The sequence below is a fragment of the Paramisgurnus dabryanus genome, chromosome 3, assembly GCF_030506205.2.
Source record: "Paramisgurnus dabryanus chromosome 3, PD_genome_1.1, whole genome shotgun sequence".
NCBI lineage: Eukaryota > Metazoa > Chordata > Actinopteri > Cypriniformes > Cobitidae > Paramisgurnus > Paramisgurnus dabryanus.
This window is the reverse complement of record NC_133339.1, coordinates 8,510,556-8,535,366: the sequence shown is the minus strand read 5'-3', so window position 1 is coordinate 8,535,366 and position 24,811 is coordinate 8,510,556. Positions and strand designations below refer to the sequence as shown.

The following is a 24,811-nucleotide window of genomic DNA, read 5'->3' as shown; positions in this document are numbered from 1 at the left end:
TTAAGTTTATTTATGAAGAGACACTATAAAATAATTAAACCTCAGGTGGTGTTGCTAACTCAAATTTGACTCTTAGGTGAAACTGTTTACAGATATGCAACTTTCTGTTCTCCTAATTTCTTCATCACAAAGACTTTGGCACTGTTAGCCTTTAGGCTCATATCACTGAGTATCTGCTGAAATATATGATGTAATGTATACATATTATGTGGTTCTAAGATTGTAATTTTTTATATTCATGTTTAGTATCATTTTAAAGGTCATGGTGCGATGAGTAAAAAGGTCTAATTTCTATAAATCTAAGATATGATGGATTAAGGTTTTAGAACTTTGGATAGAAGATGCATTTCTTGTAGAGGTGGGGTTTTGCCAGATACTTCTGGCTAGTTTGACCAGGTGCTCTTTAGTATCACTTGGTACAGGTCAAACTAGATTTTGGTAGTTTTCTCAAGCTGTGTATAAAAGGTGGCCTGACAAAATATTCTGGGAGCCATTCTGTACCCAGAAGCTTCCACTCTCAGTGTGTATTCAAACCTTATGGAGGCATTCTGTTCAGAAGCTCCCACACTATGTGTGCATTAAAACATCATGGAAGAAATCTTTAATAAGAATCTTTCTAGACCACTTTGTGTGTCTTTAATTGCCAGGTATTATTTTGACATTGTGCTGATCTTTTTAGTTGTGGATATTTTTGATTGATGAATGATTGATTTAAGTGTAACCTGCCTGGCAAAATAAATTGTTAACATCTATTCATTTTAAACCTTGTCAAGTCTTTTATTATATTTTATAAATATACTGGAGGGGGTAGATTAGGAATTACCTCGACTGAAAATATGACTGGAGTTAATACCCACTTTTGTAGGTTGGAGGTAAGAATGACTCAATCTCAATATAGATGGATCCTCATATTTTATAGTGTGTTTGGATAAACCTCTGACTTTGAGTTAGAAGGAGAAATGCTTCTACACCCAGCTGTATGGAACTGCCTTAAGCACCTCCAGAGATACTTCATATTCTCTATGTGAATGTAATTCATTCTAAATAATTACGAGAATAAAAATATAATTATAATTAAATACATTGTGATCAGCATCAGAATAGTATTGATATTTTATAAATTGGAGTCAGATTATAATTTAACCACACTCAAAAAAATGATTCATTGGATTAACTCAATAAAATTGTGGGCAGGATTTCCATCCAATATGAATGTGTACCCCTAACTCATAAAAAACTGCTTTACACAATAAAAATATATTGAGTTAGTCCAACTCAATTTAAGGTAAATGACAATACTCAATTAGTTGCCTCAACTCAATTTAGTGTAGTCTGAATAACTCGATTTAGCGTAGTTTGAATAACTCAATGTAGTGTAGTCTGAATAACTCAATTCTGATATTTTATATAAAACATTTTTATATCATACTAATTAGCATAAGCACATGTTAGCATGCTAATTAAAATAACACATGATACTTTGGATGAGCATGTGAGAAGAGACTGATCTCCAAACAGGCATTAACACAGTTAGTGCTCATTGAGAGAAATATGTCACATCCACAACTTAACCACAAGCTCTTCTGCACGATGGTAACCAAACAATTTGAAAAAATATAAAACAAACGCTTCTAAATCAATAAGATAAATGCACATTAAACACTATTAAGTCTTTCTCTTTACCTAAAAATGCATAAAATAACACTTAATTAAAAAAATACTCTCCAAAAGCAGTTGCATGCAAAGCATGCTGGGAAATTATTTTTCCAGAACCCAAACTCAAACTAATTGTGTTTACACAATTAAAATGAAATCAATGAATTATAATATATATTCATTTTGTGTTAGACTAATTAAATATATATTCTTATTGCTCTTAATGAGGTTTTTTAAATTTATTGAACACAATTTTAATGTGTCATTTCTAAGAAGGGCTTGAATAATTTTTTTGAGTAAAGAAATACATTTGAAATCTAATAAATGGAGTTAATCTTCTAGAAGCGCTACGGACGGCAAGCACACGTGATCCCTTCACCACGCCATTGGATTCCCCCGTTGGGCCGATGGGTGGCACCTTACAGTCTTGAGTGTTACACAAAAAAATTCATTGGTTTTATAAATGTTTCTATGAAAGAATCAACATATATTTGACCTGATCATCATCTTGAGTCACTTTGACCTAGAAACATTATTTGAGTTTATTGCAATAAAGTAAAAAGAAAGCGGTAAGGTTTTTATTTTAATTTACAGTTTATTATTGTAACTATTGTTCACTGAGATAAAATAACTTAAACATTGACTGTCAAGAACTGTTGTTATTAAGAATAATATAGGTTGTTTACTTCACTGACATCTTCCTGAAGATAAGAGACTGATGGTTTATTACGTGAGAGAGATGAGACATTGAGGCAGAGGATTCAAAATAAAACAGACTATAAACTGAAGATGCAGATGATTTAATCTGCCAGTAAATCTCTCCCTGATGAATTGAACAGCTATGGCTGTTTCAAGATTGCAAATATTAAAACCCTCCATCACAAAAACTCAAAAATTACTGTTTCTGTGGCACACATAAGTCAACTCTCTCTAAGCTGCTGATCCAGATCTAATCTTAGGATGCATTTGAAAAACATGCAGTGCACAACTGGCTGCTGTGTTAACTCACATTTTTAACACATCATTAAAAAACTAAACTGTACAATTGTGCTTTAAAAGTACCAATATTGTCCCTGTACAGATGGAAAACAATGTGAGCTTTCTCAATGACTATAACAGTGTGGCATTAACCCCCATTGCAATAAAATGCTTGAGAAATAATTGCTGCAATACATAATCCACAGTAGTTTACTGAACACTACAATACATCCACTGAAGATACAATACTACACACACTTCATACCACACTGACCCTGGACAATAAAAACTACTCACTAAAAACAGTTGGGTTAAAAATAACCCAATAAATAACCCAATGGTGGGTTACTATAGCACCGACCCATTGTTGGGTTATTTTAACCCAATGCATTGGGTAGAAAGTTTTACCCAATTAGTTGGGTTATGAAATAACCAATTTGTTGGGTTATTTTTTGCAATGCTGTTTTAACCCCATTATTATTATTATTATTATTATTATTATTATTATTATTATTATTATTATTATTATTATTATTTATTACTATTATTTGCTTTATAAATAAATAATACAAAACTTACAAATACATTTATAATGCTTTATTTCCATTTAGTCATTTGCACCTGCACTTAAGTGTATAAATACATACATGTATAGAAGCATAAATACATACATACACACATACATATACACATACATAAATATACAAAAACATATAAGAACAGAACAAATACTCCATCTTATCCAAGTAAAAACTGCTTAAAAGGATAGTTCACACATTTGTCATCATTTTCATCCTCTCACCTGTATAAAAGTCTTTATTTTGATGACCACAAAGGAAGATATTTCAAAGAATGTTTGAAATCAAACTGATCATGAGCCCCATTCACTTTCATAGTATTCTTTATTCCTACTATGACAGTCAATGGGGCTCATGATCTGCTTTGTTTCAAACATTCCTCAAAATACCTTCCTTTGTGGTCATCAGAACAAAGAAATGTATACAGGTTTGTAACAACAGGAGAGGACGAAAATTATGACATAATTTTTATTTTGGGGGAACTATCCCTTTAAGCAGGTGACAGTGTGTTAAGGAAACATCACCTGGTACAAAATGTATTGTGTGTTACAGAAACTACCTAACAGTAGTGAAAGGCTTGGGAATATTAAAGCATGTGTCAACTGCTGGTCTTGCTCCTGGGCCATGCCTCCCCACAATAACAAAGACTTGTGATTAGTCGAATTCATCCCATAGCAGGACATGGGGTCTTCGTCATACCTCCTCCTCCAAATACTGAATTATGTTTGTTTTCTGACCTTAAGACAGAATTTTCACAATGTAAATATGCACACATAAACAGAATTAAACAAAAACAAGTGTCATAAATGATACTTACAGGTTGAAAATTAATAAATGTTTGCTTTGGCTCTTGGTACTGTAGCAAGGCTGAACCATCTTGCTGGCCATTTTGTAGGGTTTTTAATGCAACATCTCCAAGAATGTCTACATTTAAAGAAAAGAATAATGTATTAAATCTCAAAGCAAACACATCTGGCACGCTGAATAAATACTCTACTTTGACAGTAGATGTCGCTGAAGAGCAAATTCAACCGTTACCGGGGTTACCGTAAACAGTAGTAGACGTGCAGGATTAAACAGCGCTTTATCAGGGATTATACTAAAGTAAGACGACAATAAAATGCCATCGAGTCATTTCTTAAGACATTTCCATTCAGAAGCACATTTATATTACAGCTCTGTGTCTATAACACAGACCGGCTAAAAAATATTTGGAGCAAAAAACAGCCGGTTGCATCCCTTAAAAGATAAAAAACGGTTTTTACTACACTTTAAACCAAAAACATTGTCTGTTACAGAAACCATGGTTAAAGCAATATGGCAATCAATACGCCATGAAACTAACGTTATAACGTTACTACTAAAAAAAGACATGATTCATTTTCGTAAGGGATGTTGGTGCTGTTTAATATTAAAATAATTTGCGATGTTTTTCTACCTTTATGATGGCTTAAAAACGCGTGTTGGCATCGGTAACAGTTAATTAATGGAACAGGTGTAACGGACAAAAACTAGACAACAGCGTTTTTGTACAAGTATTTGTAGAAAACGTGGCTGATAGTTTACTGTGTGATAGAGCTTAAAGACACTTTGTAGCAAAATAAAACATTACACAGAGATATATATTTTAAAACGTACCTCTCGTGTCTGTCCGCACTCAGCAGTGGCACCTGTCGACCTTTGAAATTCAAAATGCGTGACGTGAGCCCGATTTTAACCCATCTGTCTGGGTTGTTATAGAAATAACCCAATAAAACCTACGAATAACCCAACACAACAACCCAATATGTTTAACCCACCTGTTGGGTAAAACAAATAACCCAACGGTTTTTAGAGTATACTACTGTATTGTGAGGCTAACAAAACTGATAGATCTGGAAGTAAATATCATATTGTGCAATTGGATTGTGGATTTTTTTTCACCAACAGACTGACAGTGAGTGTGTATTGACAGTAAAACCTCTCTACTGAACCACAATAACACATCATAGGGAAAAGTTTTGAACTCAGAGCTGTATTTCTTTTTTACACATGACTGTGTGACAATTCACAGCTTTAGCACTATAATGAAGTTTGCTAATGAAACAACCATTGTGGATCAGATCACCAATGATGATGATACGTCTTACAGGAGATCGATAGTGCCAGAGCAACAGACTGTTTCATTGTGTCAGTAAAACAACAGAGCTGATGATTAACTTAGGAAAGAGGAGACAAAGTAGAGAACAGCTTCAGATTTCTTTAAGAGTCACCCTAAACTCACACAGATTAAGAGACAGCACTTCTTGTAATATTGCCTCCCTATGCCCGATGACAACTCGCTTTATTGTTTCCTAATCTTTGTAAGTTGCTTTGGATAAAAGCGTCTACTAAATGTCTGAATAAAGATGTGATGTCCACCACAGTCCTCAGCATCTTTGACAGGATTGCAGTGGATTGGGTTCTCACAGGTTGTATTGCATTCTGTTATGGCAGTTGCTTTACATTGAAAAGCAAAGCCCTTTAAAGAAAAACACTTCAGAAAATCACTGACTGACATCTATACTAAACATTGCCTTAGAAAGACAAAACACATCATGAATAACCCCAGCCACCATTCACAGACACTTATCCACAACAGGAATAATGCAGGAATCATTTCTACTCTAATGTCATAAGAAACACAATGTGTGATAACAATAATAATACTGAACACTTAATAATGTCAACATCAATGTCACTTTATTGTCTTATTGTCTTGTGACTTATTGTCTTATCATCTAGCAATTAGTTTATTTTTTGTAATACATGCATTTTGTAACTTCTGTACATATGTATATGTTGTGTATATACCAGTTAATATATGTTGTATTGTGTCTATAGTGTGTCAAGTGGCATTCAAGAGAGTTTATTTTATTGTATGAGTACATTGCAATCTGTACATTGACAGTAAATGATTTTGACTGGTGAAAGGGAGCCATGACTAACACTATTTCGCTCTGGGATTCTTAACTGTCATTAAAATAAAGTTTAGACATGGACATAGGTTGATGGAAAGTGCATGAACCCTGATTCAAATCATCATGTTGCTTTATGTGTGGATGGTAGAAGTTTAATTTCAAATAAACTGATCAAATTGCTGCAGTAAATCAAATGCTCAGCGATGTCATTTTGGCACAATCAGCATGTTAATTGTAAATATTTGTTTGCAAGCTATGCGAGTTTATTAAATACAAAAGAATGTCGATTAGTTACAAGGATTTAATTTTCTGGTAAACTCATTCATATTTTTTCCCTGACTCTCTCTTTTTCCTGCACTTCTCTGTTCAGATTAACATCATACACCAGAACAGAAGATCAAACTGTGATTTTGGAGACCGTGCAGGGCACCACGTATTTGAATTATTAAAATGTTTAGAGCAGAAGTATTCATTTTTTTAAAGTATGACACCCCAACTACATACAATATATAAAGTGGTGCTGTATGCTTGGTGGATACCTTAAATTCCAGCAAAAGAAAATAAATAATTACAACATGAATGTTTATTTTAAGAACACAATGAGGTACAACTGAAAGATCCCGAACACTTTCAATAGCTCACATCTCAATAAAAGCATCTCTAAATCCCCCTCTTTGTGGCATCGTCACCTTTTAAATTCTACAAAAATGTAAAGTAGGCACATCTTGGTTAACAGAAAGAAAATGGGAAGCTAAAGGATAATTAACATATTTCCTTGTAAAACTTTTATGTTCACTGATACTCTATTTTAGTTGGCATGACGTTTTCCCAAAATAACCCAAGCCACAAGGGCACCGAATCAAGTAAATGACATGGGATGAGGCGCAAGTGATAACATAATTAATTGTATATTTTTTGCGAGTTCTGGGTGATAAAAATATGTTTTAAAAGTATTATTACACTGGGCACAATTTCCACATCGATAGTTTCTATTCTGTATAGGGCTCAATAATCTCTGAGATGGATTAGAAATACGACTCTGAAAGCAGGCATGTACTAAATAATCTCAAAATTCAATTCTTTGATTGTTTATATAAAGAGAGCTCAACTCTAAATCAGAAGATAATGCCAATACTTTTAAAAGATCTTATCAAATGAGATGAATAAGATGCAAGTAAACAAATGTTTTTGGCTTTTAGTCTTCTTTTTTAAAAGATCACATGTTTAGCTGAATTAAATGCTACATGAACGCACTCTGAGGGTCTGAAGAACTCAATGAAGTGAAACTTCTTCTTCAAATCTGTTAACATCTGTCATTCTCAGATAACATGGAGGGAATAACAATTGTCAACATTTCTGAATGACTGATAAAAATCATTTATTTTAAAAATCTGTGAATCTTTGACCACAAAACACTGAGATTTTAAATCAATATTCTCTTTACTGTATAAAAATAAATACATACATAATATAACTGAACATTTACATGTTAAGTGTTTTCCTTTTTTGCTTTGTTTAAAACAGCTTTTTTATAGCTTAAAGAAATTTTAAAACGCTCTGGTTAGCTGCTTTTGAGAGCTTTTCTCTTGATGCGAAGGGCAACTTCTTGTCAGTACGATGTTTGATTGTGTTTTTTTTTTTTTTTTTTGACAGTGTCAGATTTATTAAAGGCTGCCAGAAGGAGAAATTCAGTAATGATACAGTATGGGTCTTCTTATGTTTTATGTCTTTACTGTCTAAATAGTGTCTTGTGAAATCTCTTCAGCCTCCTTGGTACTATTGTTGTATTTGACAGTAAACTTCTTCATGTGAGGTCCGGCCCGAGGACCAAGCGAATTTATGTCTAAAACTTTGATGAATGCCTCAGACACAGGTCAGGTCTTATTTTAGTGGCCTTGTGTCTCAGGTAATTTAAACTACAGTAAATGTGCTTTTACCAAATGGACCCAAGAAGACGTAAATTAACCCATACTGCAGGCAGTGGGCCAGGGGTGCACATGCAGAGTCTATTACAACTCTGCTCCTTTTGTCAAAAACGAAAAGGGACTATTTGAATTCCCTGCAGGGTTTTACTTTTTCACGTCCAGAAACCATTCACTGGAGATGATGACACATGACTATGAATTTCATTTTTATTGGGTTTTGAATTTATTTTTACAGTCCACTGGTCACAATTAAAAGCTGAAGCAGATATCACTTGTGTGCCATTATCAGGCAGACAATAATATGAAGTAATAATAAATAATGAGTAAATAAATAAATGAAAATGAGCAGAGCAGCAGGTCAAATCATTCACCAGTCTAAGATAAATTATCCCAGTTCTCCTAATAGTCTGGATCTGACTGGTGAGTGTGTGAGAGGCTGCATGGTTTCAGGTAAGAAGTCATTCAGGTCAACATTGTAGACTAAAATAATTGCTGCTCACATATAATTCCCTACAACCTCTCTTGCAAATCTACCCCATATGGAGCCATATTTTGCATTTTCCGGTTGTCCACTAGATGTATAATTTGTTTAAATAAAAGCTCCACAGTAATAAGACAGATGGGGATTGTAATGGGAGGCAGCATACAGTTATTGACCGTGGGAAAGGGCTTGCAAGGAATAATGAGACTTACATTTATACAGTGTTCACGTCAATAAGATATGCATTGTAAATGTACATGTATATGGAATGATGGAATGAGAAACTGAAATAATTGGATCGGATGCTTTGTTTATTGATTGGAGCACACTTTTTTACATTTATCCAGCTGCATGGACTTTTATCCCAGGTTAATTCTGACTCTGTTACCAAAGCAATGCTTATTGAGAAGTATCTCTCCTTAAACAGGTTGTGTATTGAAACTTGGTAAGCTCAAACTGTGTAGCAACTGCTTCTCTATGACAAATCGCTTTGCTGTTTTCCTTACTTTTGTAAGTCGCTTTGGATCAAAGCATCCTTGAAATACTACTAAAAGTAAATGCTATTAAAGCATTGAAATAAGCAGAGATTCAGAAGCACCTAGTGTGAAAATCACTGGCATACATGTGTTTTTGTTGTTGTAACAAAATTCATTAAATCAATAATACTGGATAATATTACTGTAGTTCCTCTCAGTAGGTCACATTAAATGATTTTATCTTTGTCTGTCCAAAGCTGTAACTAATGTGATGAAACAGAGAGACACAGTTCACTCTCAGTTACAACTTTAAATGAATTTAGATCAGTGATAAATGTGAACTCACCTCCTCTGGCTGATCCAAATGTATAAAACAGAAGGATGAATTGTAGCATAGGCAGAATCTCAAAGGTCAGATCAGCAACAATATCAAATATTTTAATAATTAGTCCTGTTTTCTTTCCAATCTTTGCAACTAAAACTATAAGAGAAATATTGATATTGACATTATTTAATATTATATACTTAGTCACTGATATATGATGACATACAGAAAGCTATTCAGAAATACTTACTGTAAATGCTTTTACTGAAGCAGCAGATAAACATCAATACATAGAGGACTAAGATCAAGACTCTGTCAAATACTGCATAATTCAGAAGTTTCTCCAAAGTATTTGTTAAAAGAGCTGAAAGAAAGAGGAGATAAAATCAACAATTTTAGAAAGAAAACGCAACCCTAATTTTAAATAAATACAGTTTACTCAAATTACAAAATACATTTTGTTTAACAATCCTTTATAATATTCAGAATAACACAGTGATAATCTGACAGTCACATTTTTTTTAATTGTTATAGTTTATTTTTCTAATTTGTTTGTAACACTTTATAATAAGGTTGTATTGTTAACATTATTTAATGCATTAGCTAACATAAACTAAAAGTGAACAATACTTATACAGCATTTATTAATCTTAGCATTTATTAATGTTAGCTAATGCACTTGTTAATTTTAACACGTGCAACAATATTGTAAAGTGTTTTTAAAGTGTTCATGAAAATGCACAGTAATTTTAGTGTGTTGGATTTGTTTACCTGAATAAACAACAGCTGTCAAAACAAAATATTCAGCAACATAACTGTAATCCAAAATCAGTTCTTTAATTTTGCCTGTAAAAAAGAACAAACTTATTCGTTTTATTCATCACAGTGTGTATCATTCATCATTGTGTGTGAGAACAGATTGAGTCTAAATATCTTATTTTAACCCTTGTATTGTGTTCGATTTTTGTGACGATTTTGATGGAGCGGGTCAAATTGACCCGCATTGGATTCAATGCAATTCCTTAAATATCACATTATGAAAAACAAGAAGGAATTAGGTATGAACAAAACCATTTTAGTATCAGTCTTTGTAACACATTATAAACATTTAAAATTAAAAAGTATGATTTAAAAAAAATGCATTTAACCACAATTTTTTACATGTTTGTTTTAACAAATGTTGCACAAAAACTGTTGCAACATTTAACATTTTAAATTTTAATTCAACATGTTTTTTTTAACATACCTATGTTTAAGACATCCTAAATGAACTATTAAATATTGCTTTGAAATGAAATGAAGCTTTTCTTTTTCTAAATAGGCTCATCTTTTGTTCTTGAGGCTCATTGTACAAATTCAAGAAATCACTGTTTACATGATCTGCATACATCAAGCATGTGCTTTCTGACCTCTTGCATTTTACACAAATGATGCTTATTTTGGTGTCATGTTTTATGGGGCACAGCTAGCATCACCTGTATTCACCTCTGGATTTTCTGTGGGTCTGAATTCATCAGCTATACATAGTATTTCATTTACATTGAAAATAGAAATGATAGTTTACATTTACTTTTCTGTGTCTGATGAAGTCTTTATCAGTACAAAAAAAGTGGGAAAAGCTCACTTTTCCCTTTCCAGGGTAGTAAAACACCAAAATATATGCAATAAATGTATTTAATTTGTGTCTGTACAGTTGCCTTGGAACAAACAAATATGGGTCAAATTGACCCGCGAACATCAAAATCGTACCAAAAATCATTATTTGTGCTTAAAAAACCACTTCAAAACACATCAGTGTATCCTAACTTTGCATGCATGTTCATGGCCCTAAATGAGAAAAAGTGACAACATTTCTGGAAGAAAACTTTAACTTAAGTAGTATTTCATATAAATTGTAAATAGAAATTATAGCTCACTTTTACCATCTGTGTCTGTAAAAGTCTTTTTCAGTACTCAAAATAGGGAGGAAAAGCAATTTTACCCCCATTTTAGGGTAGATAAACACCAATATAACAACAAACACTAAAAATATATATTTAATTTAGGTCTATACAGTTGCTTTGGCGCAAAACAAAATGCGGGTCAAATTGACCCGCGAACCTCAAAATCGTTACAAAATTATTTTGGTACACTTCAAAACATATCAGCATGTCTAAACTTTGCATGCATGTTCATGGCCATAAATGAGAAAAAGTCACAAAATTTCAAGAATAGAATCACAGGTTAACTGATTTATCCGACAGCTTAAAAATCAAAACGGGTCAAATTGACCCGGAACATAATATGAGGGTTAAATTAATTTGTTGATCTTTAGTGATACACTAACAAACATAATACCTTTAAAATGATTCATATATGGATCTGCCCAGAGTAGCGTGAGAGGTCTGAGTAAATAAAGAGCACAGCAGCAGATTGTCTCATTCACAGATCCTAAAACACAAACACAGACTAATAATGACAATCATTCAATCACTGCTTCTCAACAACAAAACCGTAATTTTTTTTATTATTGCTGTATATTGTATACAGCAATGTGTAATGAATATATTGAGTGATACAATGATGATAAACACTGACCTTCAGAAATACCCCAGAAGATAAAAGCAAAGAACATGATGATATGTGGACTGAAGACCATAAACAGCTGGAGATGGAAACCCGAAACTGATGTTGAAAACAGAGAGTACAATAACAATTAAAATATTTTTCTCTAGTTTTATGAATGTCAGTATAAGAATAGCCAACACAGCATATAAATCCAGATGCATGATTGGGTATTTTTACACTAGCAGAGCTAATATTATTAAAGTTAACCCAGCAGACCACCAATGCCATAAGACATTGATATTTATTTGAATACCTGTTGTGAGGTCGGGAGACCAAAAATCATTGTTAGTACTGTAATTTTACACAAAACTAACAATTATTTAATACAGAACCACATGAATTACATTTAATGTATGTATTGATTGAAGGTACAGTAGTTTTCCATATTTATCTGTTCTGTTGATTTACCTAGAAGTGCTGGTGCCAACTGTGTGCTGACTGAAAACTCTTCTCTGTTTAAAATGTAAACTTTACATGTGTATTGTCCCTCATCTTCTTCTCTCACATTCTTCAACTTGAGGGAGAAGTTTCCATGTTTAATGTCTTCAGTGAAGAAATGAGCTCTATCATGATAATCCTGATGATTCCTGATATCTTCATCTTCATACACACACACTGATCTCTTTGATTTACTCCATTCCACCTTCAGTCCTTCTTCTGGTATTCTTCTAGTTTTGACATTAAAACAGGGCAGAACCACAGAACCACCCAGAGGAACAACCAGATCACAAGAATAATCCACAGTGTACTTTGAATCTGAAAAGTGAAATATCAAAAATGAAATAACTGTCATGTAAGTGAAATATGTTTTATAATAATGTTTGAACTCTGTCACAATGTGATCAATGGTGTTAATATCAGCCTAGGGATGGGCAATATAAACAATATGCAATATAAACGATAGAAAATTGGCATACGATAGAGATTTTAAATCTATTGCACTATCGCGATAATGCATGTTAATGAAACAATCTATTTTTTGGATTTAAGCCATAAGTTACATAAGTTAACTGCTGCTCCACGCGCGAAATTGGCATTATGGTCTAGTAATTGTGAAACATGCATATATATATGTTTTTTAGCAGATAGATCTTGTCGGCTTTATCATTTTAAAAGTAGATCACCACACAAAAAAGTCTGGACACCCCTGACGTAGAGTGTGTCAGGCAAAAGTTCCAGCTAAGAGAGGTAACAAGACTAATCTGGCCATAATGGTTTACTTTTACTTACTTTTTTAGCAGTTTGGCTTTTGTAAGGGTCTATATAACCTGTTCTGAAACGAGTCTATTGAAATTATTATATCGCAATACATATCGCTATCGCAAGAGGCTGCAATGTATAACGCAATATGGATTTTAGGCCATATCGCCCATCCCTATATCAGCCTGACTAAAACATTTGCTAATCTTCACTAAATGTAGTTTATATGTTTATATTTTTACTGTTCAATGAATGAATGTGAAGCATAGTCTGGTTGACCCAATCACTGATACTTGTTTAACAACTCTATGACTCTTATAGACCTCTGACACACACAATCTACATCTGTACCGTATTACAAGACCTCAGTAGCTCAGATTTCACTCTAAAATAACATCTGATCTTTACACTGATGAATTGTAAAACTAGTTAATATATCTCGATGCTGCATAAAAATATATGACTGTTATATTTATAACTGAACTGAAACACATTTTGCTGTCTGGAAACATAATTCTGATTTAATAAAAAAATAACAAAATTATAATTATATGAATATATTTATTAAAGGTTATAACAGCATTTTATCATCTATTGACCATCTCATACACTTACCATTGTAAATTATTTTTAAATTCACACTGACTGAAAACACACATCTCTCTTCACTGTAAGCTTTACATGTGTATTCTCCTGCATCAGTAGATGACAGAATGTTCAACAAGAGTGAGACGTTTCCATGTTTAATGTCTTCAGTGAAGAAATGAGCACTAGAGTTATTATTCCTGATATTTCCATCTTGATACACACACAATGGAGTCTCCAAGCCTGATTTACTCCATTCCACCTTTAATCCTTTCTTTATTATATCTGGATCAATGAAACAGGACAGAACCACTGAACCTCTACGAGGAACCTTACAAGAAGCTTTCACACTGAACCCTGAAAAAGATTTGACATTTAATTTAAATAAAAATTGTATACATTTTAATTATTTATCGTCTCATAATTATGTTATGTGCTGAATTACTCTCTGAACTGAAGAATAGATTTCATGTAAATATACCTTTATGGTTTGATGTGCAGTAGATGAGACAGCAGAACAGAAGAGCAGATCCACATGCAGTAATACACAGAATCAACACTATTATGTGTAAAACTGAGAAACCTGTGACACACGCACACACACTCAGTATTATGAAACATGAAATCTGCAGTTACACTGTAGTCAAGTTAATGTAATATTGACACTACTGCTGCTTACAGGAAATATGTGTAACTGATACAATAGTTAACCAAAATGTCATGATTTCCTCACCATTATTCCTTTCAAGGTCAAAAAGTATTTTAACAAATACTTTTCATGGGGTTTTAACAATGTCTGAAATTAAATTGATGTTACTATTTAGAAATACTCACTTAAACATCTGATAACACTTAAAAATAAGGGTCCATGATAATTAGGGTGACCATACGTGCCATTCTTCCCGGATGCATCCCGTCCAGGATTTTGTGTTCGTCTTCCGGAAGTCGTATTTGTTGACCGCATACGTCAGAGGATTATTATTATTATTATTACAGAAAAGCAACCGTTACATTTTAGGGTAAGAATGAAACTACGATTGTATAACTTATGTTTTTAACTGAATGGCGTATGCGGTCAACAAATACGACTTCCGGAAGACGCACCGAAATCCTGGACGGGATGTGTCCGGGAAGAATGGCACGTATGGTCACCCTAATGATAATACCTAAATTATTTTTTACTTAAATATGAACTAATGCTGAGTTTAGACACAAAGCATAACTAATAAAGAGTCACCATTAACTACAACAACATGAATGTATTATTAATTAATACATTAACTAACAACGAAAAAGCATGTCATGCTGTACTTAATGATGACTCTTCAGTAGTTTATGATTAGTACATGCAGTAATTTAGAGTTAGTTCATGTTTAAGTAAAATACATTATGTCTCAGTTCATTATGATTCATGGACCCTTATTATAGTGTAACCAAACATCATAATGAAACTCATGTGTTTGTTTGATCTTTAGCAGTTGTGTATTTTTGTCTCTGTTTGACTCACCCAGTCTCTCCAGTATTACAGTTGTGTTTGCAGAAAGTCTTCCAGTAAACACTTGACAGATGTAAACTCCTTTATCTTCATTTGTGACTCTCTTCAGTCTGAGAGAGAAGTTTCCTCTGTGGATTTCATCAGTGAAGAACTCAACTCTGTCTCTGTATCGCTCATCTGATGATCCTGATTGAATTTCATTGTTTTGATAGAGAAGAACCAGGATTTCTTCATCTTTATCTATTTTCTTCCATAAAACCTTTTCAATCTCTTCAGGTTTGATGTGAGAGTTCACAGAGCAGCCCAGAGTTACGTCCTCACCCACAGATGCAGATATTGACTGACTTGATCCTGATAATATCAAACGCTCTGAAAGAATAAATTCAAAAGAATATAAATTCACATAAATTCCTTCAAATATAATGTGAGGGAAGTCATATGTTTTGTACTCACCAACATGTTTAATTTCCACCACAGTTTCTCCAGACTCTTGTCCAGCGTGAACTTTACATGTGTATTGTCCCTCATCTTCAGCTGTCAGATTGTTCAACAGTAGTGAGAAGTTTCCATGTTTAATGTCTTCAGTGAAGAAATGAGCTTTATCATGATAATCCTGATGTTGAGCCTCTGGTCTGATATCTTCATCTTGATACAGATGAATGAGAGTCTGTGAGTCTGATCTTCTCCATTCCACCTCCAGATCTTTCAGTGGTAAGAGTGAATCAACAGAACAGGGAAGAACCACTGAACCTCCCAGAGGAACAACCAGAGGACCTGAGGAACCCTTCACTGTAAACCCTGAAAACAATTTTAGTTTTTAATGAACTGTAAAGAGAGTGAAAAAAAGATAAAGCTTGTACTGTAGTGTCTTGTATCAAAGTTGCCTGTTTATGTTTGCAGCGCTCTGGTGCTATTTTGCAGCATCATTTTGACTAATAGTACAAACAACTGTGGAAAATGTTTTAATAATCAGACCTAAAACATTATAGACTGATCACAACGAGTAAAGACATTAAACTTTAAACACTTAAATCTGACATCATCTAATCACTTTCAGTTTGACAAAGATGCACAACTACAGAAAAACCACTACAACTTTATATTGGACTGACAGTGCGAGGAATAATTTAGACACAGGTAAATAAATTCATAAATAGACATCATTTATATTTGTCAACAAAACTTAAGCATAAGTGTGTAATAAAAAAAAATAAAAAAAACCCTACAATGCTATTCATAGATTTTAGCTCGGCATTCAACACCATCATCGCACAACAATTAATACAGAAACTGGACCGACTTGGTCTGACCCATGACTGCACATACAGGTCCACCCTCTTCATATAGTTCGCGCACGACACAACTGTGGTGGGTCTCATCAGAAACAATGATGAGACAAATTACAGAAATGAGGTAGACCAACTGGTCAGATGGTCTAGTGACAATAATCTATCTCTAAACGTGGAGAAAACAAAGGAGATTGTGGTTGATTTTCAGAGAGCACACACCCAACACCCTCTTCTAACCATCAACAATATTGCTGTTAAGAGGGTGAGCAGCACCCAGTTTCCTGGTGTGCATATATCAGAGGACCTCTCCTGGACGACTAACAATGCATCACTGGCTAGGAAAGCCCAACAGCGCCTCTATTTCCTCCAAAAACTAAAAAGAGCCAGAACCCTAGCACCCATCATGTGCTCATTCTGCAGGGGCACCATCAAAAGCATCATCACCAGCTGCCTCACTGTGTGGTTTGGAAATTGCACCACCCACAACCTCAATGCTCTGCAGCGCATAGTAAAGGCAGCAGAAAAAAATCATTGGTGCCACATTAATTTCTCTTCTGGACATGTACAATAAAGCACTCGAAAGCACTGACCCTAGCCACCCCTCACACTGCTTCTATAGTCTTCTGCCCTCTGGAAAGAGGTTCCAGAGCCTACAGCTCCGGACCACAAGACTGTAAAACAGCTTCATCCACCAGGCTATTAGGAAGCTAAACTCTCTTCCCTTTGTCCTCAGAAGCATCAAACTGTAGCTCCAATCACACACTGTACCAGCCACTTTGCTTTGCTATAAATGCTGCTATCAAACCTGCACACTGTTTGCACTATGTAAATATACTGTAAATATACTGTACATTTATGTGCCGCAATGTCTTAAATACTGTATATTATTTATTTTAATTTTTTATTTGTAAATTTCTCATTTAAACTTGTTGTGTAATGTTGTTGTTGTTGTACACTGCGGGGTTGAGGGAACATAATTTCATGTTTTGTACATTCAGCAGAATTGACAATAAAGTTGACTTTCAAGTTCAAGATTCGATTGTTTAAATGCTAGTCACTAGTGTGTGTTTGTAAAATTATAATTGCAGAGTCTTTCTATTACCTTTTTAAAGAGAAAGAGAGAGAAATATTTTACATTACCTTCAGATATTGTCAGAATGGCAAAAACAAAAATAAAGACATATAAGTCCATTTTCAGTGATAAATATTTCTCTTCATCTCTCAGTGCATGTCTGTAAATGAGTCTTCTGGTTCAATGCAGTCTTGTCTAAACCTGTTTTGTTTTCTTCCTAATAATAAAGAAAGAGTTCTGTGGAACTGAAGCTGGTCCAGACAAACCGGTTCTGATCGAGTCGTAAGATGATCGGTATGAATAATATAAAAAAACATTGTTTTTATAAAGGGTGGACACTGAAACTGCATTCCAACATCAAGAACTAAGTTATTAAATAAAAATATTTGTCATAATGCTGTATTATTAAGATTCAGTTGCACTGAATTCAGTAGATTCTGTTAAATGACTGTCAGTCGTTTACTGAATAAAGCTTTTATGCATGGCTGTCACCTCAAAATAATGGTATTCATTTTTAGGGCTCAAACATTAAGCTGTGTGGATTGTTAGTTTTTCTTATTAGGGCCACATGACATTAACTTATCAATGATTTAGTTCTCTGATGTGACCTGTAAATGTGTGACAGATAAGTAATCCTAAAAATCACAGCATGTGCTGTGCTCTTAACTTTGAATTAATTTGAGCTCGCTCACTTCTGTTTTTGACGAGAATGTTTAGTTTAGTTTTACAAAAGTCTAATAAAAGCAATGCAGCATTTTCTTTCTTGATTTCTTGTGATCAAGACATAAAATGTAATGGAGAAACATGGAAGATCAAATTAAAAATCGTGGGCTTCTGTCTTTTTTTTTGATTGGATGGTTAAAAATTCTTTTGGTTTGGAAATGCCAAGAAATTGAGAAACGCCCCTTAATGTTCTGCAGAAATCTATATTTGGCAACAGATGATTGTGGATGTTGAGTGAATGTTGGAATAATTTACTGTACCTGAAAAAACACAATCATGAAACAGTTTCTAACAATTACAGTATAATAGATGTAACGACTGACTAGATATCCGAGTAGTCTGGATCGTTATCAGTTTTCACGCTGTGACCTTAGATTGTGTTTAGCACCTGGCCCCAACAAGAGGGCTCATAACGCTTTCATCAGAAGATCTGCTCTTTTTCTGACTCCTCTCTGTCTGACTTTTTTGGTGACAATCTAATTAAAATGCAGTTTTCAAACAAGCTTCAAAGGAATCTCCCCCAGAGAAACTGGAGACCTCAAGCAGTGACAAAGACCAGAGACTATTAAGGTGGACCTCATTCTCTAGTCTAAGATCACAGCTAAAGACCACAATAAGTGTATATATTATATAATAAGTGTATATATTTTACGTGCACAAGCAGTTGCACACGCACACGCGCCTCACAAAAGCCAATGCAAGTATCGCTAATAATTCGCTGTACTAAGTTATTATTACCCCTTATTAATTAAGGCGATTCTGGGAGGTTCTGATGGTTTGTGCAGAAGTAAAGTCTAAAGTGATATTGCCCTTCTTTTACTCTCTATTAATTTTCCATCTTTTCTCTCTATATATGTTTTATGTTATTGTTTGTTTGTATGTGTAGTAGGGATGGGACGGTATGAAAATTTCATATTCCGTCATCGGAAGGAAGTGCTATACTCACTAGAAATCTGGGCCCGGTTCCCCGATAACGTTCACTCTTAGCGTGCTAAGAAGACTCAAACAGATATATCTTACCAAAGTTGTTGATGTTCCTAAGTGTGTTCCCCGAAGTGTCTCTTAGGAAGCTTCTTAACACGCTGCCTCTAAGTACGACGTACAATGGCGCTGTCCCAAGTGAAGGTGCTGAATTATTTGCGATCGATCACTCAGGGATCGATTTTCCACTTCACGCGAAGGTTCATTACGACGTTAAGAAAAACAACACGTTATATACAAATGGAACATTACTCAAATTATTCCAGTCACATTTATTTCAACATAGTTTAAGTTATCCGTAAAATATAGACTATTAATTAAATGATCAAATTGTCAGTAATATGGGCCGGTAGACGAACCGGGTATCCCTCGCTATTTATCCACCCTCCTTATCCCGTTGTGCCACTTGTGCAGCTTCTTGACATGGGTTTTGACTTTAAAAATATGTAATACACTTTTATACGAATGTTAAGGTACTTAACAATCAGAATTGATTGGCAAGCAGCTGCAGTATTTCTGTTTAATGCGGTATTGCTTACCATTAATGTTTTCAATAAAAAGCAACCTAGTTAGATAGAGAATATGGTCTGAGAAGATCTAGCAGCTCCATAATGAGTTGTCTTGGAAGGCGTTTTTTTTTTATTTAGCCACGTCAGGCAAAATGTCAAAAGGTTTAAGGGTTGAAGAATAAAAATATTGGCATGGACTAAACAGTTACGTGGCCGGTGTTGTGTGGAAGTCTGTTCCCCCTATGTTTCCCTTTAGTGTAGTGTTTTTATAGCATTTTTTCACATTATACAGTACGTTTATTCTTTATATACATTGAAAGTTTTAATGGCTACTGAGATGTACATGTGTGCATTTATGTAATGTATCTTGACTGTTCTTGATTGTAAGTCAATTATTTTTACAGTATAAATCATATTATTTATATATTTATTATGTTTGGAAACATAACAGTTTTAAAACAAACAGTAGAGAAAAAAAGAAAAGAAAAAGACAGGCTATATGTTAAAAGACATAAAACTGTCAAATATGAAATATTTAATAAATTGTATAATAGAATACATGATATTATTGCTTTTTAGTATAACCAATTGAAATCTTTAATCTTTCTAAATAAATTATAAATGTAACGTGATGAAAACGCTATAAACATAGAGGGAACAGACTTCAATGAGGAACAAACACCGGCGCCGTCTTTGATTCATTAGTTCTGATACCAAATAAAGTCAACTGCATAAATAGTCCTGTATCCATTGCAAACATATTTTATTAGAAGTCTTAAAATGTCCATAACATAAAATCATTGTCAGCATACCATAGTTTGACTTGTACTGTGCTGCGCTGATTTCTAAAGACTGCGGCGGTACCGTTTTGCGCTCAAACAACGAGAGAGCTTACGAATGGTCCAGACCAACCTTACGAAAGTGTGACTTACAGAAGATATATTTAGCGTATGAACGTTTTGGGAATCGTGCCATAGAGTTAAGAGAGAGGTTAAGGAATAGGTTAAGAACTTCTTAGCGATAAGAACGTTTTGGGGAACCGGGCCCTGATCAATAGTCTTAATTCTGATATAGTCTGACTATCCAGGGCCCAGGTCAGTAAACAGACGGATCGGCTTAACTGTCCGTCTGCCGTGATATGTCAAGACCACTTATATCCCAGCACTTCGAGTCAATCTTACCGAAATATCAGCACATTTCAACTGTGTCTGTTCCCCGAACAAATAAATACAGAGCACCGCTTGTTACATCTGGTACAAATCTGATTAATATAAAATTAGAAAACAATACATTAACAGATGAACCTCGAATGTTAAAATTCGGCCTTCTTAACATTAGATCGCTTACCAATAAAGAACCTATTGTCAATGAAATAATTACAGACCAAAACTTAGATGCACTCTGTTTAACAGAAACCTGGCTTAAAGCAGACGACTACATTAGTTTAAATGAATCCACCCCACAAGACTATTATTATAAACACGAACCTCGATTAAAGGGGAGAGGGGGTGGTGTAGCTACAATATACAACACAATTTTTAAAGTAAACCAAAAATCTGAACTAAAATTTAAATCATTTGAACTAATGTTGTTAAATATGGAAATAACTGATCGTAACCACAAACAGCTTTCTTTTGCCTTAGCGACAATCTATAGACCACCGGGCCACCATGCAGATTTCCTTAATGAAATAGCAGATTTCCTGTCTGAGCTTGTAGTCACTGTAGATAAAGCTCTTATTGTTGGTGGTTTTAATATTCATGTGGATAACCCAAAAGATGCATTAGGACGTGCGTTTATGGATGTTCTAAATTCTCTCAATATTAGACAAAACGTGACAGGGCCAACGCATACTCGTAAGCACACATTAGACTTAATTCTGTCACTCGGACTCAATATTAATGACGTTGAAATATCACCTCAGAGCGATGCAGTTTCTGACCATTACCTTGTGTCATACACTGTACTTCTAGATAGGATCACTCAATCCACAACATGCTACCGACTAGCCAGAACAATAATTTCCACCACTAAAGATAGCTTTATTAGCACTCTTCCAGATCTGTCCTAAATGAAACATGTAGCAGATAACTGTGATGATCTAGATATTGTAATAGAAAACCTAAACAATGTCTGCTCTAACACATTGGATGCCGTTGGTCCCATTCGAAAAAAAGAGATTCAAAGAAAAACGGCCAGCTCCATGGTATGACCATCACACAGCAGCCCTTAAAAAGGCAGCTAGAAAAATGGAAAGAAATTATAGAAGCACAAAGTTAGAAGTATGGCGTGCAGCATGGAAACAGAGTGTTAAACACTACAGACAGGCTATTAAAACCGCCAGATCTACATATCTTAGCAAGCTTATAAATGAGAATCATAATAACCCTCGTTTCCTCTTTAGCACAGTTGCGAAACTGACTAGAAACAAAGAACAAACAGAAACCAATAGTAAACTTCAACACAACAGTAACGACTTCATGAACTTCTTTTCTAACAAAATTTTGGCTATTAGGGAAAACATCGTAGCTACCCAGGCAGCCACCACTCTACCCATTAGTTCACTTAACACTAGACTACCATACAAATATCTTGATTCATTTAAACCTACTACAATAGATGAGCTCTCTACACTAGTCACATCATCCAAATCATCGTCTTGTATATTAGACCCCGTTCCCACAAAACTACTTAAAGAGGTATTCCCTGTAGTGTCAACCCTGGTTCTAAATATCTTTAACTCATCGCTAGAAATAGGATACGTTCCAACAGCTTTCAAACTAGCAGTTATTAAACCGCTGATTAAAAAAACCACAGCTTGATCAAGGAGAGCTTAATTACTTTAGACCAATCTCAAATCTCCCTTTCTTTCGAAAATATTAGAAAGGTAGTGGCAAGCCAGTTACGCACATTCTTGACAAATAATAGTACATATGAAAAGTTCCAATCAGGATTCAGGCCCCACCATAGCACAGAGACAGCGTTGCTTAGAGTTACAAATTACCTCCTATTAACATCCGATCGTGGTGAAATCTCAATTCTTATATTACTAGACCTTAGTGCAGCCTTTGACACAATAGATCACACAATCTTACTCAATAGACTAGAAAACTATGTTGGTATCAGTGGTCAGGCGCTTGCCTGGTTTAGGTCATATCTAACCAATCGCTATCACTTTGTTTATGTAAATGAGGAAGAGTCATATCACTCCCTGGTTAAATACGGTGTACCACAGGGATCAGTTTTAGGTCCTATCCTGTTCTCATTATACATGTTACCCCTAGGAGACATTATCAGGAAACATAACATAAGTTTTCACTGCTATGCGGATGATACCCAGCTTTAAATCTCCTCGCATCCCAGCGAAACACACACGTTTTCTAAGCTAAAAGACTGCATTATCGATGTTAGTGACTGGATGGCACATAACTTTCTTAAGCTCAACTCCAATAAGACAGAGGTACTTATTATTGAACCAAATCGCTACAAACATAATATGTCAGATTACAAATTGCACATAGATGGCTGTACTGTGGTGCCATCTTCCACGGTTAGGAACTTAGGTGTGATGTTCGACAGCAACTTATCCTTTGATAGTCATATCGCCAACGTCTGCCGCACAGCATTCTTCCATCTTAGAAATATCTCAAAAATACGCCATATACTGTCTACATCTGACGCAGAGAAGCTTATTCATGCTTTTATGACCTCTAGAATAGACTATTGTAACTCGCTACTCGGGGGATGCCATTCAAATCTAGTCAACAAGCTTCAGCTAGTTCAAAACGCTTCTGCAAGGGTACTTACTCGATCTAAGAAGTATGACCACATAAGCCCAATTCTGGCATCTTTACACTGACTACCAATTAAATATCGCATACAATTTAAAATATCACTAATCACCTACAATGCTTTAAATGGCTTAGCACCCTCATATCTTAGAGAATTACTATCAGAATACAATCCATCACGCACACTACAGTCGCAAAATTCTGGTCTCTTGATTATCCCTAGACTATCAAAAGTGTCTAAAAGTGGAAGATCCTTTTCTTCTTAGCCCCTAAGCTCTGGAATGATTTACCAACCGATGTCCGAGAATCAGACACAGTCGATCATTTTAAATCTAGACTTAAAACTTTTCTCTTCAACAAAGCATTCGCATAATTTGTCTAGTAAAGGTTCTTAACTCGCAATAGTTATTTTTACGGAACAAGCACTCACGGTCATAACACAGACCAACCAAATAAATAAATAAAAACCTTTTCTGCATGAACACTTAAAAATTAATTGCATTAAATAGTTTGCCACCGTTTGCCACTGAACCTGCATTAACGATGACAGTGGGGCTTCCGGCCTTAGTCAAACGGTTTGGCACGTATGGTTGGGTTGCGATTTTGGTGCTTTCGTGTGTCTTGTGAATAGTATGCCATACAGACCCGTTTGCCACTAAACCTGCATTAACAACGACAGTGGGGCCTCCAGCCTTAGTCAAACGGGTTAGCACGTATGGTCGGGTTGCGATGTTTGGCGTTTTCTCGTGGTCTTGTAAATGGTTTACAATATAGACCCGTTTGCCACTGAACCTGCATTAATGACGACAGTGGGGCTTTAGGCTCATTTTCTCTTAAAGATTGGAAGGTGACCCTTATTTACCATATATACCTTCGCATTGGGCCCCCAATTTGTTAAATCCTCAACTGTGGATAATATAATTATGCCGCAATAGTTAGTCTGTCTTGAACTAAGCTGAGTTAAACCACATCACTGTGTGACACTTCAATACATATGAACGGCTGCTACGCTAATACGATTTTGCTTTTCTCTACCTGTCTCGTCCTCGACCCAGAGGCAACGAGACAAACAGACCCAGTCCCGGTAGATGTGAAAGTCGGCACACCCCTGATCTACTGGCCGTCCTTCAACTTGATGCCCAGCTGATTCCTGACCAACGATCACCGGCAGAACCCGCTTAATCTCCGCTAAATCTCCTTA

General features: G+C 34.9%; 1 protein-coding gene across 4 annotated transcripts in view; it reads right to left on the bottom strand.

Annotated features, from left to right (window-relative positions):
- LOC135734278 (uncharacterized) overlaps nucleotides 1–24,811 on the bottom strand; it is a 201,258-nt gene that overhangs the window by 26,875 nt on the left and 149,572 nt on the right. For 2 of the 4 annotated variants that reach the window (XM_065253207.2, XM_065253206.2), the window contains exons 2-11: nucleotides 15,699–16,043; nucleotides 15,258–15,614; nucleotides 14,232–14,333; nucleotides 13,781–14,107; nucleotides 12,374–12,721; nucleotides 11,936–12,022; nucleotides 11,696–11,788; nucleotides 10,130–10,204; nucleotides 9,609–9,722; nucleotides 9,380–9,514 (exon numbers count right to left, since the gene is read on the bottom strand). In XM_065253207.2, the coding sequence (XP_065109279.1) occupies nucleotides 9,380–9,514; nucleotides 9,609–9,722; nucleotides 10,130–10,204; nucleotides 11,696–11,788; nucleotides 11,936–12,022; nucleotides 12,374–12,721; nucleotides 13,781–14,107; nucleotides 14,232–14,333; nucleotides 15,258–15,614; nucleotides 15,699–16,043 (1,983 nt within the window). Of the gene's footprint in view, nucleotides 1–9,379; nucleotides 9,515–9,608; nucleotides 9,723–10,129; nucleotides 10,205–11,695; nucleotides 11,789–11,935; nucleotides 12,023–12,373; nucleotides 12,722–13,780; nucleotides 14,108–14,231; nucleotides 14,334–15,257; nucleotides 15,615–15,698; nucleotides 16,044–17,674; nucleotides 17,778–24,811 lie in introns of those variants that run through there. The other 2 variants (XM_065253208.2, XM_065253211.2) reach the window with 2 other exon arrangements.